General features: G+C 32.3%; 2 protein-coding genes and 1 non-coding gene across 3 annotated transcripts in view; 1 reads left to right on the forward strand and 2 right to left on the reverse strand.

The window, feature by feature from the left end:
* Nucleotides 1-21,122, reverse strand: part of Prosalpha3 (Proteasome alpha3 subunit) — a 248,723-nt gene that overhangs the window by 217,290 nt on the left and 10,311 nt on the right. The gene's annotated exons all lie outside the window — the stretch shown is intronic.
* Nucleotides 1-21,122, reverse strand: part of LOC113396658 (uncharacterized) — a 70,886-nt gene that overhangs the window by 9,080 nt on the left and 40,684 nt on the right. The window contains exons 2-5 of the mRNA XM_026634693.2: nt 6,423-6,731; nt 5,996-6,142; nt 4,874-4,984; nt 3,404-3,537 (exon numbers count right to left, since the gene is read on the reverse strand). Of these exons, the coding sequence (XP_026490478.2) occupies nt 3,404-3,537; nt 4,874-4,984; nt 5,996-6,142; nt 6,423-6,537 (507 nt within the window). The 5' untranslated portion in view covers nt 6,538-6,731. The remainder of the gene's footprint in view (nt 1-3,403; nt 3,538-4,873; nt 4,985-5,995; nt 6,143-6,422; nt 6,732-21,122) is intronic.
* Nucleotides 4,650-4,721, forward strand: Trnae-cuc (transfer RNA glutamic acid (anticodon CUC)). Its single transcript has one exon. It is a non-coding gene; the product is annotated as a tRNA-Glu (tRNA).

The raw sequence follows: 21,122 nt of genomic DNA on the forward strand, positions 1-21,122 counted from the left end.
ATCATCGGACCACCTATAAGTTTCAATGTTTTAAGCTTCCAACTCGCTCATTTATATCGCATTATGAAGTTCGTCAAGACTCGAGAGGAAACAGTATTCGTTCGATTGCTAATAAACGTTTTACGACTTTACCGAAAACAATTATTACGACATTATGGAACTGGTGAATTCGAACGAGCATGTTCAATTAAATTTCTAGATATGGCAAAGATAAATTTGAGGTTTATTATTTAAAAAAATAAATAAAAAAGTATACTAAAATTATCTACGTTTTTTTAAATCGGGTGTACTGTTTACTTAGTCATTGTCATCTAAGAAATGAACCATTTATATTTTATTATATTTGACGACCTCCGTGGTCGAGTAGTGTGTACACCGGTTTTCATGGGTACGCCACTCCGAGGTCCCGGGTTCGATCCCCGGCCGAGTCGATGTAGAAAAAGTTCATTAGTTTTCTATGTTGTCTTGGGTCTGGGTGTTTGTGGTACCGTCGTTACTTCTGATTTCCATAACACAAGTGCTTTAGCTACTTACATTGGGATCAGAGTAATGTATGTGATGTTGTCCAATATTTATTTATTTATTTATTTATTTATTTATTATATCGTCACTACGACATCAACCACGAACATAGACGTTATATACCTTATGCCTGTAGTTAATGGCTCGCTCATCCTCGGAATAGGAATAGAACTGTACTAAGTATTACTGTATGGCGGTAGAATATCACTGTGATAAGTGAGTGCTATCTAACCAGACAGACTTGCACAAAATTATACTAACAAGTAGTTTTTAATGGTATAAAATATTTTTCTATATTTTATCTTAAAACTTGTGATACAAGTGCGGGTAACAGTACTTTATGGGGTCGAGATCAATTTTTTGTCTATCCCATAACTCAGAACATTGAGCTTTCAAGGCTTTAAAAAATACCAATGTACTTATTACACCATGTGCATATATAGTGGCAATACTGTTTTAATTAGTGAAATTATTAATTATTTTGATTCCAAATAGAAAAACCGGTTTTTCGCTATACTTTTTTTTGACTATCAAAGCTCATACATAACACCCATTCATCACTTATCACAATATCTCCCCGGATATAAGAAATCTAAACCTTATATGCCGTATAAATATATTTCAATTTCAAGTGCTACAAATTTACTTTCAATTCATTATATTTATCATTATTGTATATTTATATCATCTTATCGTTAATCAATGTCGGTTATTATAAATAATGCTAAATTTATATCTAATATAATGTGACCAGTAGCGCAAAAAACGTTTAAATGAAATGAAAAAGTAAAAATAAAATTTAATATACCTATTACTTTTTATGGTTTTAATGATTTATACGACGTACGCTAATGACACTTCTGAGACTGTAATTATTACGACATGATAGAGGAAATTGTTCTTGCTTCTAATTTAGACATCATTTAAATATATGTTTAAATTAGACATCAATTAGAATTAAACCAGAAAAGCACTTTCTGAGATAAGCTCGAAAAGACGGATAAAAAAAATCTAGACCAGAGAGAGATTTGCAAGCATGCTCTATTAAGCATTTATATGCTTAATTGTATTTATAATTCAGCTCGTACTCGGTACTAAAATAAAAATAAGTCGTTATATAAATCGATAAATTTCTGATCGTATTGAATAACCCGCCGTCCAAATCCAAGTTCGATAGAGTTCAAGACATTTCAAACGTAAAGACGATGAAGGCATTTAGAGTCCAAGCTTAATAGAATTAAAGGCACTTTAAACCTAAAGATGTCGAGAGACCTAGCCGTGAGATATTTTCCTCTTATTAAAATAAACATATTTATTGTTAATTTTTATGACGTTTCCAGTGTTTTATATCCACGCAAATATTGCTCCAGATAACTTACATTATGTTTTTAAGTTAAGTATTTTCATATCATTCGTGTTTGTTTCATTAGCTTTAATAAGAGGAACACCTTAATTACCTATTCCTGATAAGATGTTCAATAAATATGTGAAGATAAGTACCGCGTTTTGATAAGCTTCGAGAATAATAATATAATAAACGATGAAAATGAATTTTAGGGAAACAGCCTGGGTGGTAACTTGATATAAAGATAATCAAAAAGTTTATATGTACTTTAAATATACATATATGTTTAATATAAAGCGAAGTAGTTATTTTATTATTATTTTATTTTTTTTATATTTATAGTTGGTTATAATGACCATGTAATTTATTTTAATTTACAAGTTGTTGGTCGAAAATTTTGAATATTAAGTTATCGTTCCAATATAGTACGTCTATCATATTATATATTTTATCAATTCTTTTATACATATTACAAAATAATGACAGTATTATAAGATATTCTTTATCATAATAATATCAAAACCAAGCATAAGACAATATTTATATTTAAAAAAAAACTGTTCTTTTTTTAAAATGTCCACGGAACATAATGTGGGTAGATAATTTTATTTATGTTTTTATAACCGGCGACTAGCCCTATCAACGCACCGTGGATATTCCAGGTAGCACCAAATAGGTGTGTATTATATAAAATATATTGTCACGGTCTTTTCTGTAGAGCATTTAAGATAAATAATTCATACCTACATATTTTTATACAATAATAGTTACCCGTCCCGACATCGCACGGGTAGAATAGATAGGACGGGTAGGGTCGATATAATACTTACGTTTATATTGAACGAGAAATATGACTATGTAAAAAATCTCGTTTTTTTGGGTCATGATTTTTCGCCCGTACGCAAAACAACTCAACAAGTTTCAACACAATCGAGTGAATGGTCTAGGAAAGCGTAGAGACAAAGATGGAAAGATTAATTTTATCTATAAAGAAGAATAGCGCGTACATACATTCAGAATAAACACGGCGGTGGGTTTTATTTATAATATACTGGCAAAACCCGTTGATGCCAACCCAAAATATTTGAGCGCCATCTAGCGGCAAGTTACAACTAAATAGATAGGATAAAAAAATGTTTCCAATCAAAAATACATATATAATCTATCAACGGTGACGGTGATCGGTCAAAGGATGTCGACATCTATTAATCTCAAACGTCCATATGATATGAGTACAAATTACATATACTATATATCATGTCATCCATTTTTCTGTATATATTGTAAATTAAAGTCGCGTCTGTTCGTCTGTACGCTAAGATGTTTTAAACTACGCAACTGTTTTAATATGGTTTTCATTAATTAAGGTGATTCTAGAGGAAGGTTTATATGTATATAACACATGTATATTATACAAACAAGACTTTTTTAAATGTTTGTTCTTGAATCTAACAGTTTTATATAGACCGTTAACGTACCCGTGTGAAACCGGGACGGGTTGCTAGTGCTATTATGAATAAAGATGATTGCACATACCTGCAAATAAGTGCTGCCTTCATCGCGGTAGAGTCCAAAAGGTACGTCATTGTCTACCAAATCCCTTAAAGTGACCCAACCGGACGCAGACAGATATTGAGCGCTGGTCACAGCACAGATCGCGTCGTCTATATCTAGAATTCAATAATCTAGCAATATAAACGAATACTACTGAAAAAGATAAAAATAGTAACTACTGTGTTTGTTGGCGGTTCTTCTCGGTGGATTCGAAATTCGGAAACAGTGTGGTTTTATATTAAAATTAATCTTGTAAAATCACGATTCGAAAGTGCATTGTAAGAGCCTACTTGAATAAAGTATATTTTATTTTTTATAGAACAGTTATAAAACCATACTAATATACCTAATAAACGAAATATTAATAAACTCAGTCGGCTATTAAATTAAAATTAATGACGTGTAAAACAAAAAAAGGTGGTCTATTAAGATTAAGTCCCTAGAAAATTAAAAAAAAATACTTTCCTTAATAACTTAAATAAGCTACGTTAGCTAATATATTCAGAGACACCTAACGTTTTGTCTAATCTTAAAACTATTAAAATATTTATTCGCTTAAAGTCAAAGCTTGTCTAAAAATCAAATTAACTTACACCGAAAACTCAATCAGTTCATGCTTCTCACGAGCCAAATTATTATTATACATACAATGTATATAAGGAAAAGTTTGTATAATATTTAAGTATGTTATTACGTAAGTAATTATCTATGTATGTAATTTTCCTTACGAAATTAATATCAATCATAACATCAAATACGAAATGTAGAGTTGATAGTTGAAATCATTGTTTATTTTAATTATTTATAGACAATAACTAACAACACCAGTAGAACAAGAGGGAAAGAGATGGTATTAATAATTGGCGCTTAAGTGTATTTAAATGCATAAAACGAATGGAAAAGCGAATAAACATTGGTTTTTACTCTTGAAATCGAAACAATCTACGTCTCTTTCATCGAGTTATTTATATGCTTTAAGTAATAAAAGTTTTAAAGCGGATGAACTCACGACTCTATCTCTTTCTATCCCGATAATTTCACGTATAAAAGAAGAAGACAAAGTATTGTGGGACTAACTGATACACATTTTTTATTGTGCAATGAATTAAATTGTCGAATACGACGTACTTTATCTTATTTTATTTCTTTATTATGTATTATTTCTATAATAATATTATGTATTAATACTAATTTTCATCTCTTGTTGAAATATAGAGTAAACTGTATCTCCGGTATGGTCTAGTGGCTAGGATACCTGGCTCTCACCCAGGAGGCTCGGGTTCGATTCCCGGTACCGGAATATATATTTTTGTACTTATTCACTTTTTCATACTGTATTTTTTGCATATAAGTACATATTATATTTTATTTGAACTTAATATACAACTTTAGTTTATTTCAAAAAAATAATTTAATTTGATATGATTGTAATTCATATTTTCAAATACATACCCGTGAATATAATTTCTTTAGATGGATAAATAATCTGTCCTTTTAAAGGTAGGAAAACGAAAGGAATTTGAGGCTTAGTCGCTCCACGTCCGAAGCTGGCCATCGAACAATCTGGAAAAAAAAGTTTATTAAAAATGTAAGTTTCATCCGTGTCGTTACATCGATTTACAATTTATAAATAATATTTTTTATTTATCGTCTTGATAATATTTCTTTCTATTTATTTGTCTTATAATTGACGGTTTAAAATCTTAACTATATATTATATATTTTTAAACGCCATTATTACTAAAAAAAATCTGTTTGTTATACACAAACTAAACGAGGCGAGCAAAAAAATACAAAAGTATTTGTCTTTATTAGTATGTGAATGGCATTTTATAATGGGCATTCATAATTTCAATCATGCTCCGGTGACTAATGACCTAACCCATACAGCCTATAATTATATGATTATTAGTTATCTGTGCTAAAATAACAAACGGCCGTTTAGTTTGCTACAAATGCGTGTCAGTGACATGAGTACTTCAAGATAATTATACTTCATTGAGAGATACTTAATTCGAGTTCAGAATTCGTGTCCCGACCTTACATTGTTATGTAAACTATGTCTTACATGTAACATATACTATCTCATGTTTAATTAATGACAATTGCACAAGCGCTTTCAACTTTCCTTTAGTCTAACTTCGTTCGGACCTCTTAGGAATAATATCAGATTTTTAGCGGTTCGTCTTTTATGTAAATAGACTTACACAACTTAATATATTGGTTTTTTTTAACATAATATATATGTATATGTTATTACGGCTGACTGTAAAGAGACTATTTTTTATTGCTCTAAACTCAATGTTGACTTTAAAATAACTCTAAAAATCAATGTACTTATAACATTTACTAGACCAGAAGATGTAGCGCGCTTTGGAGGTTTTGATATTTAATAATATTTTAACATATAGGTATATACAATTTGAGTATTATAAAAGTAAATGAAAAGTCTATTGGTTTGGTGGTTAATAATTTTTGTAATAATTTGTAGACTATAAAATTTCATAATAACTTAACGGGTTACCCGTAACAGTAATCTAAAAAAATATATTATAGATTAATTTAATAACTCACCATTAATATGATTAACACAAATCTTCTTATCCTCTCTAAAAGCTGGAGTTTCTCTACGGCATTGACAAACGCATTCACTACCACCCATAGCGGGTAACGCGGTACCGTGAGAAATTTCCATACAACGAGTTAATCCACAATTTGTACCTTTAAAAATAGAATATATTATTATAATAAATACAAATGTATACGTCACCGATGGACATGAGTCCATAGCTGTTTTTATTTAATGAAATAAAAATAAATTTGGAAATAATATTGGTAAGGAAAAAATATAACTAAAGACACTTAAATTTAAAAAATACAATTTATAGTAAAACGCTACGCTATAAAGGAATGTATAAATTAAACATTTAATTATTTTTACTTATTAAAATCAAATGTTTATTAAAATATGATAGATGTTGCTAAAAAAATAATTATTTACCGATTAAAGAAAAAATATCCCCAGAAGCAAATCTTGTGACATTCGCCAGCGCCATCTCTCCGTCCGTGGTAGAAACTTGTACAACGAGCATTGCTATAAGTATTACTAGCGCCATCTTTTGTTATTCTCACATATCTTCTGCCAAATTCGTTGTTCCATTCATTTTGATTTTTTTTTAACTAGCTGTCGCCATTTTTACATTGATAGCAGATAACTTTTTTATGTACCCAATTTAATATATTTCATATTTCGATGGATACTTAATGTTTTTCTTCTTCTTCATAAATAGGTTTGACGTTTGTATAAATTCTGAAACAATTGAAATAAAATAAAATAACATACTTATTGTTTTTACTTTTAAGCTCATATGATTTAAACTCTATTTCTAAGTTAAATTACCCTTTATTATTACATAGAGGTTGGAAAAATAATAGTAGACGTATCTCTCACAAATTATATTTTCTAAAACGTTGTTATCTAGTGGCAGCAGTTATCTTAAATAAGTAGTTAATTTTTATACTGTTAATTTCTAATTATTACCGTTTGTCACGGTGGTAAAATTTATATTACTAAATAAATAGACATATTATCGTCACCCCCATTAAACAATAAATAAAACGTATTATTACACACATTGACGTTTATTTATCTTTTTCCTACTTCCATTGGAATAGGCTGTACGCTGACGCGTGATTGGAGGGGCAGGTGTTAGGTGACTTGTGTTAAGTCAGGGCATAGGCCTTAAAGTATTCGTGAGTGAAAGGGTAACGAAGATTCGTCCTCACAAACTTTTGCGTTTATAATATTTAAAGAATTATAGACAAAAAAGTTCCGATAATATTTGTATCGGAATTTTTTTGTTGTTCTTAAAAAGTATGCATGTATATTGCCAAATTATTCATGAGCAATAATAAAATAAATGACTTTATTTTATTATAAGCGTTTTTATTACTCGAAAGTGTTTTGTTTAATATATTAGATACAATATGTTGTATTTATGTATGAGCTATGATGGACCAGTGGTTTGAAGACGTGAGTCTTAACCGATGTATTCGAATTCAAGTCAGTAAATTTTCGTTCAATTCGAATAGAACACCAATGAATTATCATATGTTTAATTCGTGTTTATAATTCATTTCGTGATCGGTGGACCCACATCGTGAGGAAACCTACAAGTGTTTAATTTCAATGAAATTTTGCCATATGTGTTTCCATCAAACCGTATTAGAACGGGATGGAATTAGCTCCAAGCCTTCTCCCCATAGGGTGAGGAGGCCCTAGCTCAGTAGTGGAATGATTACAATTACTTTTACTACTTTCTTTATTGTTATTATTCCTCATGTGACAGAAGCTTCTATAAAACAATATCGATTTAAAAACGAACGGCATACTCGTTGGAAAATTTCGCGTGATTTAATTAAATAATATATACAATATTGTGTATTTCTAAGAGAAACTTTGTAACTTTCGAAAATATCGATGTTTTAATATAATTAATTATACATACTATCGTTCATTTAACACCGAACTTGTTATATGTATTTGATATATATTTTTTTACAATTTCATATTGTATTCATCTTATGAAAAGCTGTGATGACGGAGTAGTTAGAAAATTAAACGGTGATCGCGGGTGCAATCCAAGAAGAGCATTCCAAAAATTTCGCGTGCTTAAATTATCTGTATACTACGCGTGATATTATAATATTATTAACTAAGTGTATGCGTCAGAAGCTATATTGTCTATCCGGCTCTATCTCTGTATATCTGCTATATCTCTGCCTCTCATGACTGGATCACCGGATTTACGTGCATTCCGACACTTTTTTTTTATAACTTATCGGTGGCAAACGAGTAGTAGGCTCACTTGATGGGAAGTGATTACCACAGCCCATGGACATCTGAAACACCGGGGGGCTTGCAAGTGCGTTGCCGGCCTTTAAGGAATGAGTACGCTCTTTAGTTGAAGGTTACCAAGTCGGAACTGCCAATATTTTTATTACAGACTACCTACTAAGAATTTCTTTTAAAAACTCAAACTTTTAGTCAGGCTCTCAGGATCTGTAGCTTAATTAGCAAGAACTAGACTATCTCCTGAAAAAGTAGAGGTCATTGCTCAAAATGTCCTAATGGCTTTAGTGTTACCACTGTTTTAAACATTTAGTTCTTTAGTGGTAATTTTCCACACGGTAAAAGTGTTCATACTATTTTGTTTTTAAATAAGTTTTTTTCGGTTTTCAGTGTTCGCAAATAAATAAGATTATTTATTATATATTATCAGCCCGGCTTCGAGGGTTATTTATAAATAAAAAAATATATTTATTACTTATATAAACATAGGACTCAGGAATTATGTAACTTTATACCAGTGAAAAGTGAGTTAGTTTAGAATTGGATCATTCGTTCCGGAGGTTAGGTCCTACAGACAACCAAACAAATTATACTTTTTTTATGATAATTGTATAGATATCGTTAATTATTATAATTTCCTCATTTTCAAACTGTTTGATATCAGGAAATCAATTGAAACACTTATTATATATTCAAATTATAACAACAAGAACTAAACGACTACAGATGTAATCAGTAGTTACATACGAGCCAAAATATTTTCTGGCCATAAATAATTATATAAAATACACTTAGCCGGATAATACTATATATATTTATACGTATGCACATAAATGCACAATTGTTAATTATTAGGTTACTTATTTAATAAGGTTACACACCTGACACATTCATAAAGAAGCTAAGATTCTATTACACGCAAACGTTTTTCTCATTTATAAATAATTCCTATCTTATCTAACCTCATACAATAGATAAAGACGGCAATAATTTAGTACTGTCATATTAATTTAATTTAACAATCGAATACAACATAATCAATAATCTGTTAATAACAAACCGTTTATAATAACATACATCAAACCTTTTATTGTTGAAACATTCTATTAGTTAAACAATAAAAGTTTACTGGGTGTCAATAAATTTTACCACAAACAATATTATCAAGACAAATAATAACGAATGGCTCAACAATATTTTATGATAATAGCAACATTATGTCAAATCAAACACTATAATAAAGCCTACCGTTATCTGTCATCGGCGGATAGCAATCATTTACAATGTATAATCAATTTTACTACAATCATGTTAACATAATGAAGGTTCATAGGTTGCTGCTACTAGAAATAAAAGGTTTACTGTCAATAATTTACGCCTACACAATTGTTTAAATTAATATATTAGTTTGACAGAGAAGATTTAAAGTTCCATTCGGAACTTATTGATTTTTTTTTCGTCGTTTTAGGTTATACAGCTTTTATTTTTATCGTTTGGTTTGTTAATTCGTTTAATCCCGTATTTATTATGAATATCGCCAAATAGTCTGGTAGAGCTTTGTACAAATCAGTATGTGTACGTACCGATATACTAATTGACTATCTTACAGTTAAACCTCTTTTCTTTTTATTGATATGTTCCAGTTTCAAAAATATGCTAGTCTACTACGTATGGTTAGAACCATAGACAACCTGACCTACCGATATATGCAAATTATCGATAACGTAGAACGACCTAGCGCGCTACTTTAGAGAAGCAGGTAAGTTTTAAAATCTATACGGCTATTAAAATAAATTATTTGATTCACAAAACTGACATTTTTTGAAACTATAAATTGAAATAAAATGTTTTGGCAATAGTTTCGTTTTTATCTCGGGCGCCGCGTTGGCTCGACTGATGTTTAACACAAGGGACGTCACATCTGAGTGTCTATGGTTGAGAGCACATTAACAATATAAGGCATGGTTTATATTTCTTAAAAAGCTCATTTTGGTGTCTAAGGTTTACCACCAGCTGACCAATTACCCCATCCGCCTTCCCACTTTAAAGAAGACAGGCTGTTTCCGTATATTAATAGAGGCGAGTCAAGTTTTGAAATTATTTTCTATGACAAATGTGATTTCATTATTTATTAAGCATTCGTTGACATATGACCATTTACGGAGTTTTTAATGATATTGATTATGCGTTTCAGGTTAGGTTAGGTTAAATGTTAAAGCGATTTTGATCTCATATTAATATAGTTACGAAAAAATAATGTTGTCTCTGTTTTTACGAAATTTAAAGTAAGTTTCGACATTGATTATCATTAATATTCGTTGCCGAGATGACGGAGCGTTTAGAATTTGATTGCGGATACAAATTAAGGTAACCACTGAATTTTCATGTGCCTCATTTTTATTTATAATTCATTTCGAATTCGACGGTGAAAGAAAACATCGTGAGGACACTACACATATTATTTTTCTGAAGGAGAAGATGCTTTAACTGAACTTAGTACATTTTCAGAATATTACATATTTTAGATTTTTTTATTCGATATTAAACAAATTAAATGTATTTTTATAAAGACAATAACAAAAACATGTAGGACAAATTTTACCTACAAATTATAATCATAATTATAGGCGTAACACAACACGGTCGTTAAAAACCAGCCATCTAATAATATGTTAACGAAAAACTAATGAACTTTTATTAATTGTACTTAATTTTTTTACTATTCACAGGCGGTCAAAGGCCAGCTTCTAATAATCCATAAATAACTAGATATATTGAGTTGGCCCGTTATTTTAAAACGGTAGAGCAATACTTAGTATAAAATATGTTATAACTTACAAAATGATTAATTTTAAATTACTTAAAAGATTTAGTTTTAATGAAATAAATCAAGATAAGCCTTTAAATTATTTTCTTGTACTCGTACAAAATTGAAATTTATGTATATTTGATATTTAAAATTAAAAAAAAAGATGTTACAAATATATACATAATTCGAACGTTATAAAAATAATATTTATCATAAATGACACTTATTAAAACAGTCTGTTACTGTCCTGTAATGTTTATGTATGACAATGAACTATGTTTTTGAAGTATTTTAAGTGACATTATTTAGTACAAATAATTTTTTGGTTAAGAAAAAAATATTAAAATGCAAATAATTCTGACAGTACAACACAACAGTAACGGAGATCTTAATGTGTTAACAGCTATCTACTAATTATCTTTTTACCAAAAATAAGATTTATTAATTTTGTTTACACATTAATAAAAACAATTACAATACGAAAAACAATTACATAGCTCTTTCCATACAGGTCCTAGGTATTTTATTTACCAAAGAGGTGCTTACATATGGGCCATTCAATGGTAAGTCGTCAACACTGCGCCTGCGCAAAGTCAAACATAGGTGCCGTAAAATATTTAACCATTTCTGCCACACACTTTAAATGAGATGTTATGCCCTTGTGTCCTGAGTTACACTGGCCCTTAAAACTGGAACACATCAATACTAAGTATTTCTCACCGGTAGTAAATACGATGAGAGGTTGGTACCAGCCCAGACGAGTTTGCACAAAGCAATACCATCAAGTATATTTTAAAACCATCAATAAATGTAATTGATATGAATTATTATGATTACAGATATAATATTCTGAATTTAGTGATAGTGAAAAGTAAAGTGACAGTCTGTAGAAGGCTTGGAGATTATCGCGACGCGTTGCTCAAATGTGAGTTAGTGTATGACACGGTGGCAGAATTTCATCAGAGACATGCAGTTTCCCCATGTTATAAGCACAAATGAAACACGTTAAACACTTTGAACTTGCAACTCACGCATAAGAATCGCTATGTAGCGATAAGGTCGCCAAAATTGTACGCCTGTCCTATTAAGGCCAAATCTATGTTATATTTATTTTTATTTCTGTGTGGTGTACAATAAAGAATAAGTCACGAATCACGTCATCATTTCACTCACACTCTCTCACACACTCGGCTATGTTTTTTTTTTATATTGATATTTCGCAACGATTCTACTTTATTAAGTCGAGGCTCGTTAAATTCTATAAAATATTTAAAGATAAATTAAACAATGTCAAACAAAATAACTGAGACATTAACTCATACTAAATTATTCAAATGTAACATTTATATGCAAACGGATTTTTGCTTTTTTATTATATTTCGTTAAGATAAACTAGTAATTGTGTACCCAGTAAGAACATTCTATAACGGTGTTTTAATTTGAATATCGAAATAGTTTTTTTATTTTATTTTAAACCTAAATGCCACCGTTATAAACAAATTTTTAGGAGTTCGATAAATTCAAATGTAGATTTATGGTAAGTGAGTTACTTTATATTGCGGCTTAATTTGTTAATTTACACGTGCGTGTTTCAAACGTCACCTTCAGATGATTTTGCTGATTTTACACACTACAGATAACGGATAACATTTTTTGTCGAATTCATGTTGTCAAATTATCTGTTATTTTCATCGGCTGTTTTAATTCTTAATTTTAGGCTGAAAAATCAGCACCGCAGCCATGAGTTAGAAAAAAAAGTTTTTTTCTAACTGCAATTGTTTTTATCAATATGTACATAACCTGGTTGTTTTATAATTTTGTAAATTATTTTTAATAAGGTTTCATTAAGGAGTCATTGGGACTTTTCAACAAAGAATATTGACAAAATAATTGTATTAATTTTATACAAAATATACCAAACACATAGTTCAATCTCATGTGTAGATCTCAAAGTAGGTAAAAAAATAAGACATTAATATTATTGATTGGATAATTAAAAAGCCATTTTCGAAAGTTTTTAAGATAGAAGGTATATGAGCCGTAAACGCCGTTTACCGTAAAATACCTCATTAGATGATTGATCTAATGAGATATTTTACGGAAGACCGTTTCTTATCTTATGTCAAATACTTGCCGAAATAAATTTACGATTAACATTTATCTAATACAATATTTCCAGTATATATAAGCACAGATACCTAAAGTGCCGATATGGCTAGGTGGATGAAACGTCTTGACCGCGGATGGCGCGTTCTAATTTGTGCTCACTCATCTTGTGCTCGACGAAGCAGACATCGTGACGAAACTGTCATTTACATTTGTCGAATAAATTATCCGTCAAATTTCTGTGTCGTTGCTGAATAATAAGGGAAATAACCCAGTCTTCTTCTATAACGGTAAAAATGTTAGAGAAACAAACCTTGTAACAGTACAGTAAGATTTTTTATTTTTATTTATGTAGTGATAATTATAACAGTCATTGTAAGATCTCATAATAATTTTATTCGTTATTCCTCGGCCGCATACGTCGCGATATATGAAACCATGTCTTCGCAATGACTTCGTTACTTCGGGCGAAACTAAAGACACTTCGCTCCGCTGTCGGCAAGCTCACGCGCATCAAAGGGTTATATCGCGACGAGCTTCGCTTGCGTAGCCTCACTTCAATCAGACACAGAGCGTAATAAGTATGACGTATGCATAATTTCGATATAAATAACGAAATGTAATGATAGCATTTTAGATCATAGTAAACGAAGTATTCGACGTTGCATGGGCACATACCTACGCTAGAGACTGAAAGCGATTGTCCTCGGAGGAATATTATCGAAATAATATACGATTACCAGAATACGAATTATAATACTGTTTTTGCTTCTTCCTAATGCTTCTAATCTTGCTAATTCTTCCTTGAAAATTACACAATTCATTCGATCACGGTTGTGCCAGGAACGCATTATATGGAAGTATATATTTTTTTTTTAATTCTCGTAAACATTCGATTTAAATTCTGAAAAAAATCAGTTTACCCTATCTCGTCACTCTCGATCTCATATAGTTTTTAACTTTTGCCTATCACTCGTCTTTGTCTACTGTTCGGCGCGTTTTTGGGTCCTTCCGTCCCGCATCCGCAGAGCTATCACACTTCCGGTGATGTTATGTATATATAGAACAGGGAGGGACTAAATTGTACAAAAAAGTTTTATTATCTTAATCGAAAGCCCGGGCTCTGAGGATCACAAGTGATGCCTTAGAGCCATCCTCAGCCACGTACTTCCTGAGGGAAGCTGCTTTTTAGCTGCTTATTACGTGTACATGGATACGGACATGGAGACAGCATCGGACGCCTCGGTCCGGTTCGACGACGACGTCGAATCCGACTCGGGCTCCGATACGGCGAGACCCGCTGCCGACCGCCGCGGCAAGAACAAGAGGAATGGGCTCAGTCGCGCAAGGGCCGATCGCGCGCGCAGGTGACTGCTCCGCCGAGTCGGTGAATTGCGGCGTGATGCAGCGCGGACCCGGCTATATGGAGATGGTCCGCGTCACCTGCCCCCTCACGGCAGCGAAGAAGCTGGCCGCTGCCGGACACCTCCTCGTCGGGTGGAGTTCGGCAAAGGTGTCCGTCGTGGAGCTGCGCCCTATGCGCTGCTACAAGTGTATGGGCCTTGGTCATACGAGGGTGCTCTGCCCGTCGAAGGCGGAGAGAGGTAGCCTGTGCTACCGCTGTGGCTCAGACGGTCACAAATCGGCGGTGTGCACGGCCAAAATGCGCTGTGCGATCTGCGCGGAGGCCGGCAAGCCCTCCGGGCATCTGATGGGGGGCGAGAGACTGCAACCCCCCATCACGAAAGGTAAGGCGGTTCAAGGAGCCAAGGCCGCCCCGCGCGAGGAAAGCCGCCTGGCTATGGAGGAAACTCAGAAGAAACAAATATGCCAGCACACCTGAGCTTCCTACAGTCGAACGTCAACCACTCCGCCGGAGCGCAGGACCTCTTGCTGCAGTCCATGGCGGAGTGGCAGGAAGACCTGGCGTTGGCCTGCCAGCCCTCTTTCTTCCCTCCCCTACCTCACTGGCTGGGGGACTCGGACGGCACCGTGGCGGTCCTCACGAGGAGCGGAACGGGCCCCCCTCCCTCTCACTCATCGAGAGGGGCTCGGGCTACGTAGTGATGGGGTGGGGGGAGTACGTCGTCGTCGATATGTACTGTACCGATACTGGTTTCGGCGACTTAAACGCGAAGTCGCGTGCCTGCTCTCCGACCTGTCCCTTCTCAACAGGGGGCAGGTTTACACCTGCGTGCGCCAACAGGGTGGTTCCGTGGTGGACGTTTCGTTCGCCACCCTTGTCGTAGCACGCAGAGTGGTCAATTGGAGAGTGGAGGTGGAGGTGGAGACTCTATCGGATCACCGCTACATCCGATTTGAGATCTCCACCTCTTGCAGGCTGGCGGAACCCCAGACGGTGCCGACCACGCTGCCGAGGTGGTCTCTCGGCCAGGTCGATCAAGGTGCGCCAGTCGACACGGCGCACCACACCCTGAGTGAGTGTGCTGCGTGGGGGCCCCAGAGGCACACCCTCGCTATGGCACTATGGGCGGAGACCTCTCGCTGCCGAGCATCGTCAAAAAATGCTCGGTAGCAAGACCTGCTGGTCGGAGTCTGGTCATTATATCAGCAACCGAACAATAAGTGTAACCGACTTTGGAAGCCCTAAAATAAAACCTGGAAACATTATTACGATTAAAAAAACCGAAACATATAACATATAAATTTCAACGTTTCATTATAATCCGTTTAAATTACTTACAAGTGAGGAAACTATTTTTTGTGTTGTCTTACTGGAAAAACTACGAAACCAAGTAGTTTAGCTAACATGTTTCTAAAACTTATAAACAAATTCAGAGTGGAACAAAACAATATTATTTAATACGTAATTGCGCTTCGCAGTTTGACGCGCATTAAATTTAGACTACGTAAGAAACGTAGATATCATGTAAAATTAGTTTTATTGGAATAATAAATAAAAAATATTGACATTAAAATAAAAATAATAATCGGAATTATTCATATTACATATATATTAGTAAACCTTTCTTAAAAGCATTTCTGTATTTTAAATTAATTTGCATAAGCGCGAAATTAGATAACGATATATTACGTAGGTAATATATTTGCGGATGACGAATTATAAACATTCCTAATTTAAAATTGTATCCAAACTAAACATCGTTATTGAATAAATTATCTGTATTTAGAATTTATTATTTTTTAATTTTAAAACGTAAAACAAGTATGTACAAAAAGACAACATCAAAAAATATATACACGAGCAGTGTAATACTAATAATGAGGATGTTCTATTGGCCGATTATGATTGAGGCGGTTATTTTAAAGGGTCTAAAGGACCCAAGCCTAATGCGTTAGACAAGGACACATTACAAAGCACAAGTTTATATATATTTTATTCCAACCATACGAGGAAAGAGCCAAATAAACAATATTTGTCAGCAAATTCACGCGATATCATTGGTCGAGACCTTGATTAATCTATGATATTCACTATGGATTTGCGAAAAAATGTCGTTTTGAACGTCGACGAAACTGTTATGGGAATTTTGGAATTTAAATTAAAGTGGAAATAAGTTAAGTTAGTAGTGCACAATATAGCTGAGTTATCAGCAACGCGCATGAAATGCGTAAATATGGGTTTGTTTATCTTTTTTCTTACTTCCATTGGAATAGCCAATAGACGAGTAAGAAAGGCGGTTACTTTAAATTATTGTATAGATTCACAATGTCATGCTTATAGTCTTTATGGATAATAAACAAAACTGGAATGAAACCTACTTTGTTTAAAATGTCATTAAATTTTTTTTTAAATCCATTATATATCAAATTAATAAATGTCAACCAATATAATTAAACAAATTTGTCAAAAGCACGTGACAGGATACAATAAATATCTACATAGATCCAAGGTATTTAAGTTAATCAAGATTACAGATTAAAAAAAAATCAACGATACAAACTGTTACATGTTGTGGAGTTACGAAAAACCTATTAATATTCAGTTTAAATTACGAACGTTTCCGTCTATAATCCGGACTAATTACGTTTGCATAATATGTATGGAGCACGTGAGGGTGTGTCTACATCCTTTTATCCCCGGCCTATAACCGGTCGTCAATCGTAGGCGCTGTTATTTCGTTCCCGCTAGTTACGTTAGTTAGTACGGTTAGATTTATGTTTTTACCCTTTCATTACGCTCATATTACGCAACATTGTAAAAACAGATTATAATTTATTTTCATAAGATTTGATTTTAGTGATTATAGTGAAATTATTGTTAAAATATTGTTTTCTTGGATACTAAGAAACCAAAGATAATACCAATCTTAAATAAAAATAAAATTATTTTAACACACTTTTAGACGTACTCACGTTTAAATAGCACATCGAATCAAGTATATACATTTTTAAATGCTTTACCGTTTTAATTTTTTCTTCCTTAATTTGTGGTAGGTTTTGATATTACTTGCCAAATTATTTTATTACTCGATACACGATATTAAAATAGCGTAGAGTTTAAAATTGTTTATTTTCAGGTAGGCGTAATATATAAATATAAATTTAATTGTAACTGTATTGACACACAACTTTGTAATTTAATTGGCAGTGTAAGGATTCACATCGTATTGCACTCTTGAAATGTTGACAACCGACTTAGGGTGACACGCCATTTTGATTCGTGTATCCTATGAATTTTATAACTATCATAGTTAATGTCGCATATCATATTCTGGGATCTTACGCTCTTGTTCTGCGATGAGCTTCGAGTTTCTTCTAACGAAATATACATTTCTAAGATTCTAGTTCTTTAAATGACGATCCATAAGTGTTTAGTGCTTAAGTGTAAACGTGTAGTTTATTTTATTATTAGTGTGTTGCCATAAAAATGTAAGGACCGTTAATTTTCTAGACAGATTGTAAACTGTCGAAAATTGTGAAATTTTATTGGTTTTAATACTACGGGCCAATTCGAGTTCAATTATGTTTATAATTGCACTAACCTGACCAGATCTTAAAGATCATAAAATATCGAAATGTTAAGCGTTTTATTTAAAAAGTGTTTTTAAATACGTCCTTTTCCATAAATATCATCTCATCTCATTATAATTTTTAAACTTATCACATGTAATTTTTTTTATAAGTTTCTATTAAAGAGTTTCGTATTATTACACAATATTTTATGTAAAATCGAAATCTGGAAAGGTTATTTTATGTGAATTATTATCATTATAATTTTGCAAAGTATGGTAACGTCACCGTTTCACAAATGAACGTTTAAAATCGATATGCTAAATAAAAACTTTCGAATGACATCTTAAAATATAACTCTTGAATATGTAACAAAATAAGACATGATTTACATATTATACTTAATGTTAAAATTGACACATTTATTGATAAACGTGTTAACCGAACAAATTAAAAATGACCGAATGAATACTTACAGCCTTACTTATGTTCTATAAAGGGCGCCATATTGAATTCAGTGTGACGTCACATAGTCTAAAACCAGCGGTCGCGCTTCTAAAGAACTTCATTTGTCTAATCATGATAAGTAGCTTAGAAGATTGCGAGAATAATCGTATATGAATATATTATAGTATATGACATACAAAGCCGGCTGAAATCGTATATCTTCCGATGTCTGGTAAACAATTCAAGAGATTTTCCTGTTTTATTATAATAAATGGTGTACACTCACGATCCGAACCACTTTCGTAGTTTTGGTTGACACTTATACGAGTACCTATAGCGCGATTCAGAAAGTAGTCCCTGTATACAAATGAGCAAAATCATTGAATACATTTTTTCCGGTTACATATCGTATAATGGACTTTGATATTTATGTTATTCTAACTTCAGAATCAACAAACAATCGATAAAGTTATGTTTTCTTTTTTTAATTAATATAAATTTTAGTCTCGACTGACGGATATCATTCAAATCTTCTGTTAGCACAACGATAGCCTATTAAGCAAAGAATTGAAATTAAGTCTGAATAAGAGACAAAGAATGAATTAGTAGGTGTATTATTATCATTCAGATATAATCCGCGCGTGAACAGAATGGGACGTGAGCTTTATGGCACTGAGACACGCGCGGTCCGCCCGGTAGCGGTAACTTCGGCAAACTCGCGTGTATGCTCGCTAGATGATAGATCGTAGAACGAACCTATTGTTAAAAGTTGAGTTTTGCTCGTGATGTTACTGCCTTTGATTGTTTTGTTCAAGACATATATGTCTTGATAGATTATCTGGCCACTATTTTTTTCGACGCGTTCTCTTTTTCATTTCACTTTTCAGTATAAACATATAAATAAAATTAATCAGTTTATATCATTAAATATAAAGACTCGGTTCATAAGGCCGCCTTTGCGTACTTTTTAATTTACCTGTTTATTTTTGTGTAGATTATGTGCAATAAAGATTAAATAAAATAAAAAAATAAAAAAGGTTACAGTGCAACTCCAATAAAGTGACTTTTCGTATAATTCGTATATAATCTGTGGTTGATACACCTAATTACTATCCATGATAGAACATCAGATATATTAAAACGTGAAGACATCCAAAAACAACACATTTTATTTAAGTATTCCTTTAATAAGACATAAATCAAAATAAAAAAAAGTATTTAATATTTAAAAAAACATCATTTTATGACTAAGTTATTAATAAAGATACGATTTAAAAAAAAGAAAACAAACCATCGTGTTGCCGCAGGCTTTAATAACGGATTATATTTAGTTAATAAAATTAAACTATCTTTAAGTAATTTATCGCTACATCTATTCAAATATTAAATATAAATATATATATATTCAATCTGTATTAATGTCAGTATTAATAAGCCTACACAATTCTTCTTATTATTGCAGCTATTAGATTTTAAGACACCTTTTACTATAATTGTATAAGAGAAACCGAATTAAAATACTTAAGATTTTAAATTCACATGGTTATTTTTATTACTATAAGTATTTGAAACGGGATATTTACGAGTCTCGTGAACAAGACATTCGTAGATAATGATCTCCACCAAATAAAAATAAAAAACATGGTAAATATACCGTTTCAAATACTCATAGTAATAAAAATAATATATATATATACTTATAGTAAAATACTTAATTTGACTGAATTAATATATTTGTGGTTTGTTGGCTGACATATTGCTAGCACTGACGGGAAAGGAAGCCTTCGTCCAGTAGTGGATCTCACTGTCACCCTCAAGTATCCCAACGATGTCTAGTCTACCCGCATCCAGCGGCTTCCCAAGAAGATCATAATATCAGTTACTTTTCTTTTACATAAACTTCGGGACAGAGGTCCAACTCTAATTTAATTCTGATGGCTCAATATCTGATGTGTATTATTCGCATGATATTGAAGCACGCATGCTCGTCTCACGAATGCATGTGAGGAAATGAAAATTTTGTCACGTTTGAAATTACTATGCCCTATGGCGAAACGTGATACTGTAATTTACGCAAAATTAGTTTCTCTTAATACAAAATTTTATTTAATGTACCGTGACATACTCGACCTTTTTATATTAACAAAATAGGTAATAGAAGAATTTAGTTTAAACTAAAACAAAGTTTATTTTGTATATAAATTGGAGTTAATTTTACGTTGTATAACTTTACGTTTTATATAAATATATTGTTGTATTATTAATAAAAAAATAAATAAAATTGTACATTTTCAAATCAATTTTTAAAGTAAACGAATACGAAAGTTGTTATGGAGAACTGTAACTAACTATCCAATTTAATTTAACACTTCATGTTATTTTGCCTACTCATTTTAACTCATAATGAACAATCGTGAATGACAAAACCACCAAGTACAATTTTGAAAAAAAAAAGTAAAAAAAATCCCACTTATGGGTAACATTAAATTCTTTGATCTTATTCGAAGTCCTTTCTCCGAAGTGCTTTGCTGAATTTAAATATAAAATAATTT

Source organism: Vanessa tameamea, chromosome 18 (genome assembly GCF_037043105.1).
Source record: "Vanessa tameamea isolate UH-Manoa-2023 chromosome 18, ilVanTame1 primary haplotype, whole genome shotgun sequence".
Lineage (NCBI taxonomy): Eukaryota > Metazoa > Arthropoda > Insecta > Lepidoptera > Nymphalidae > Vanessa > Vanessa tameamea.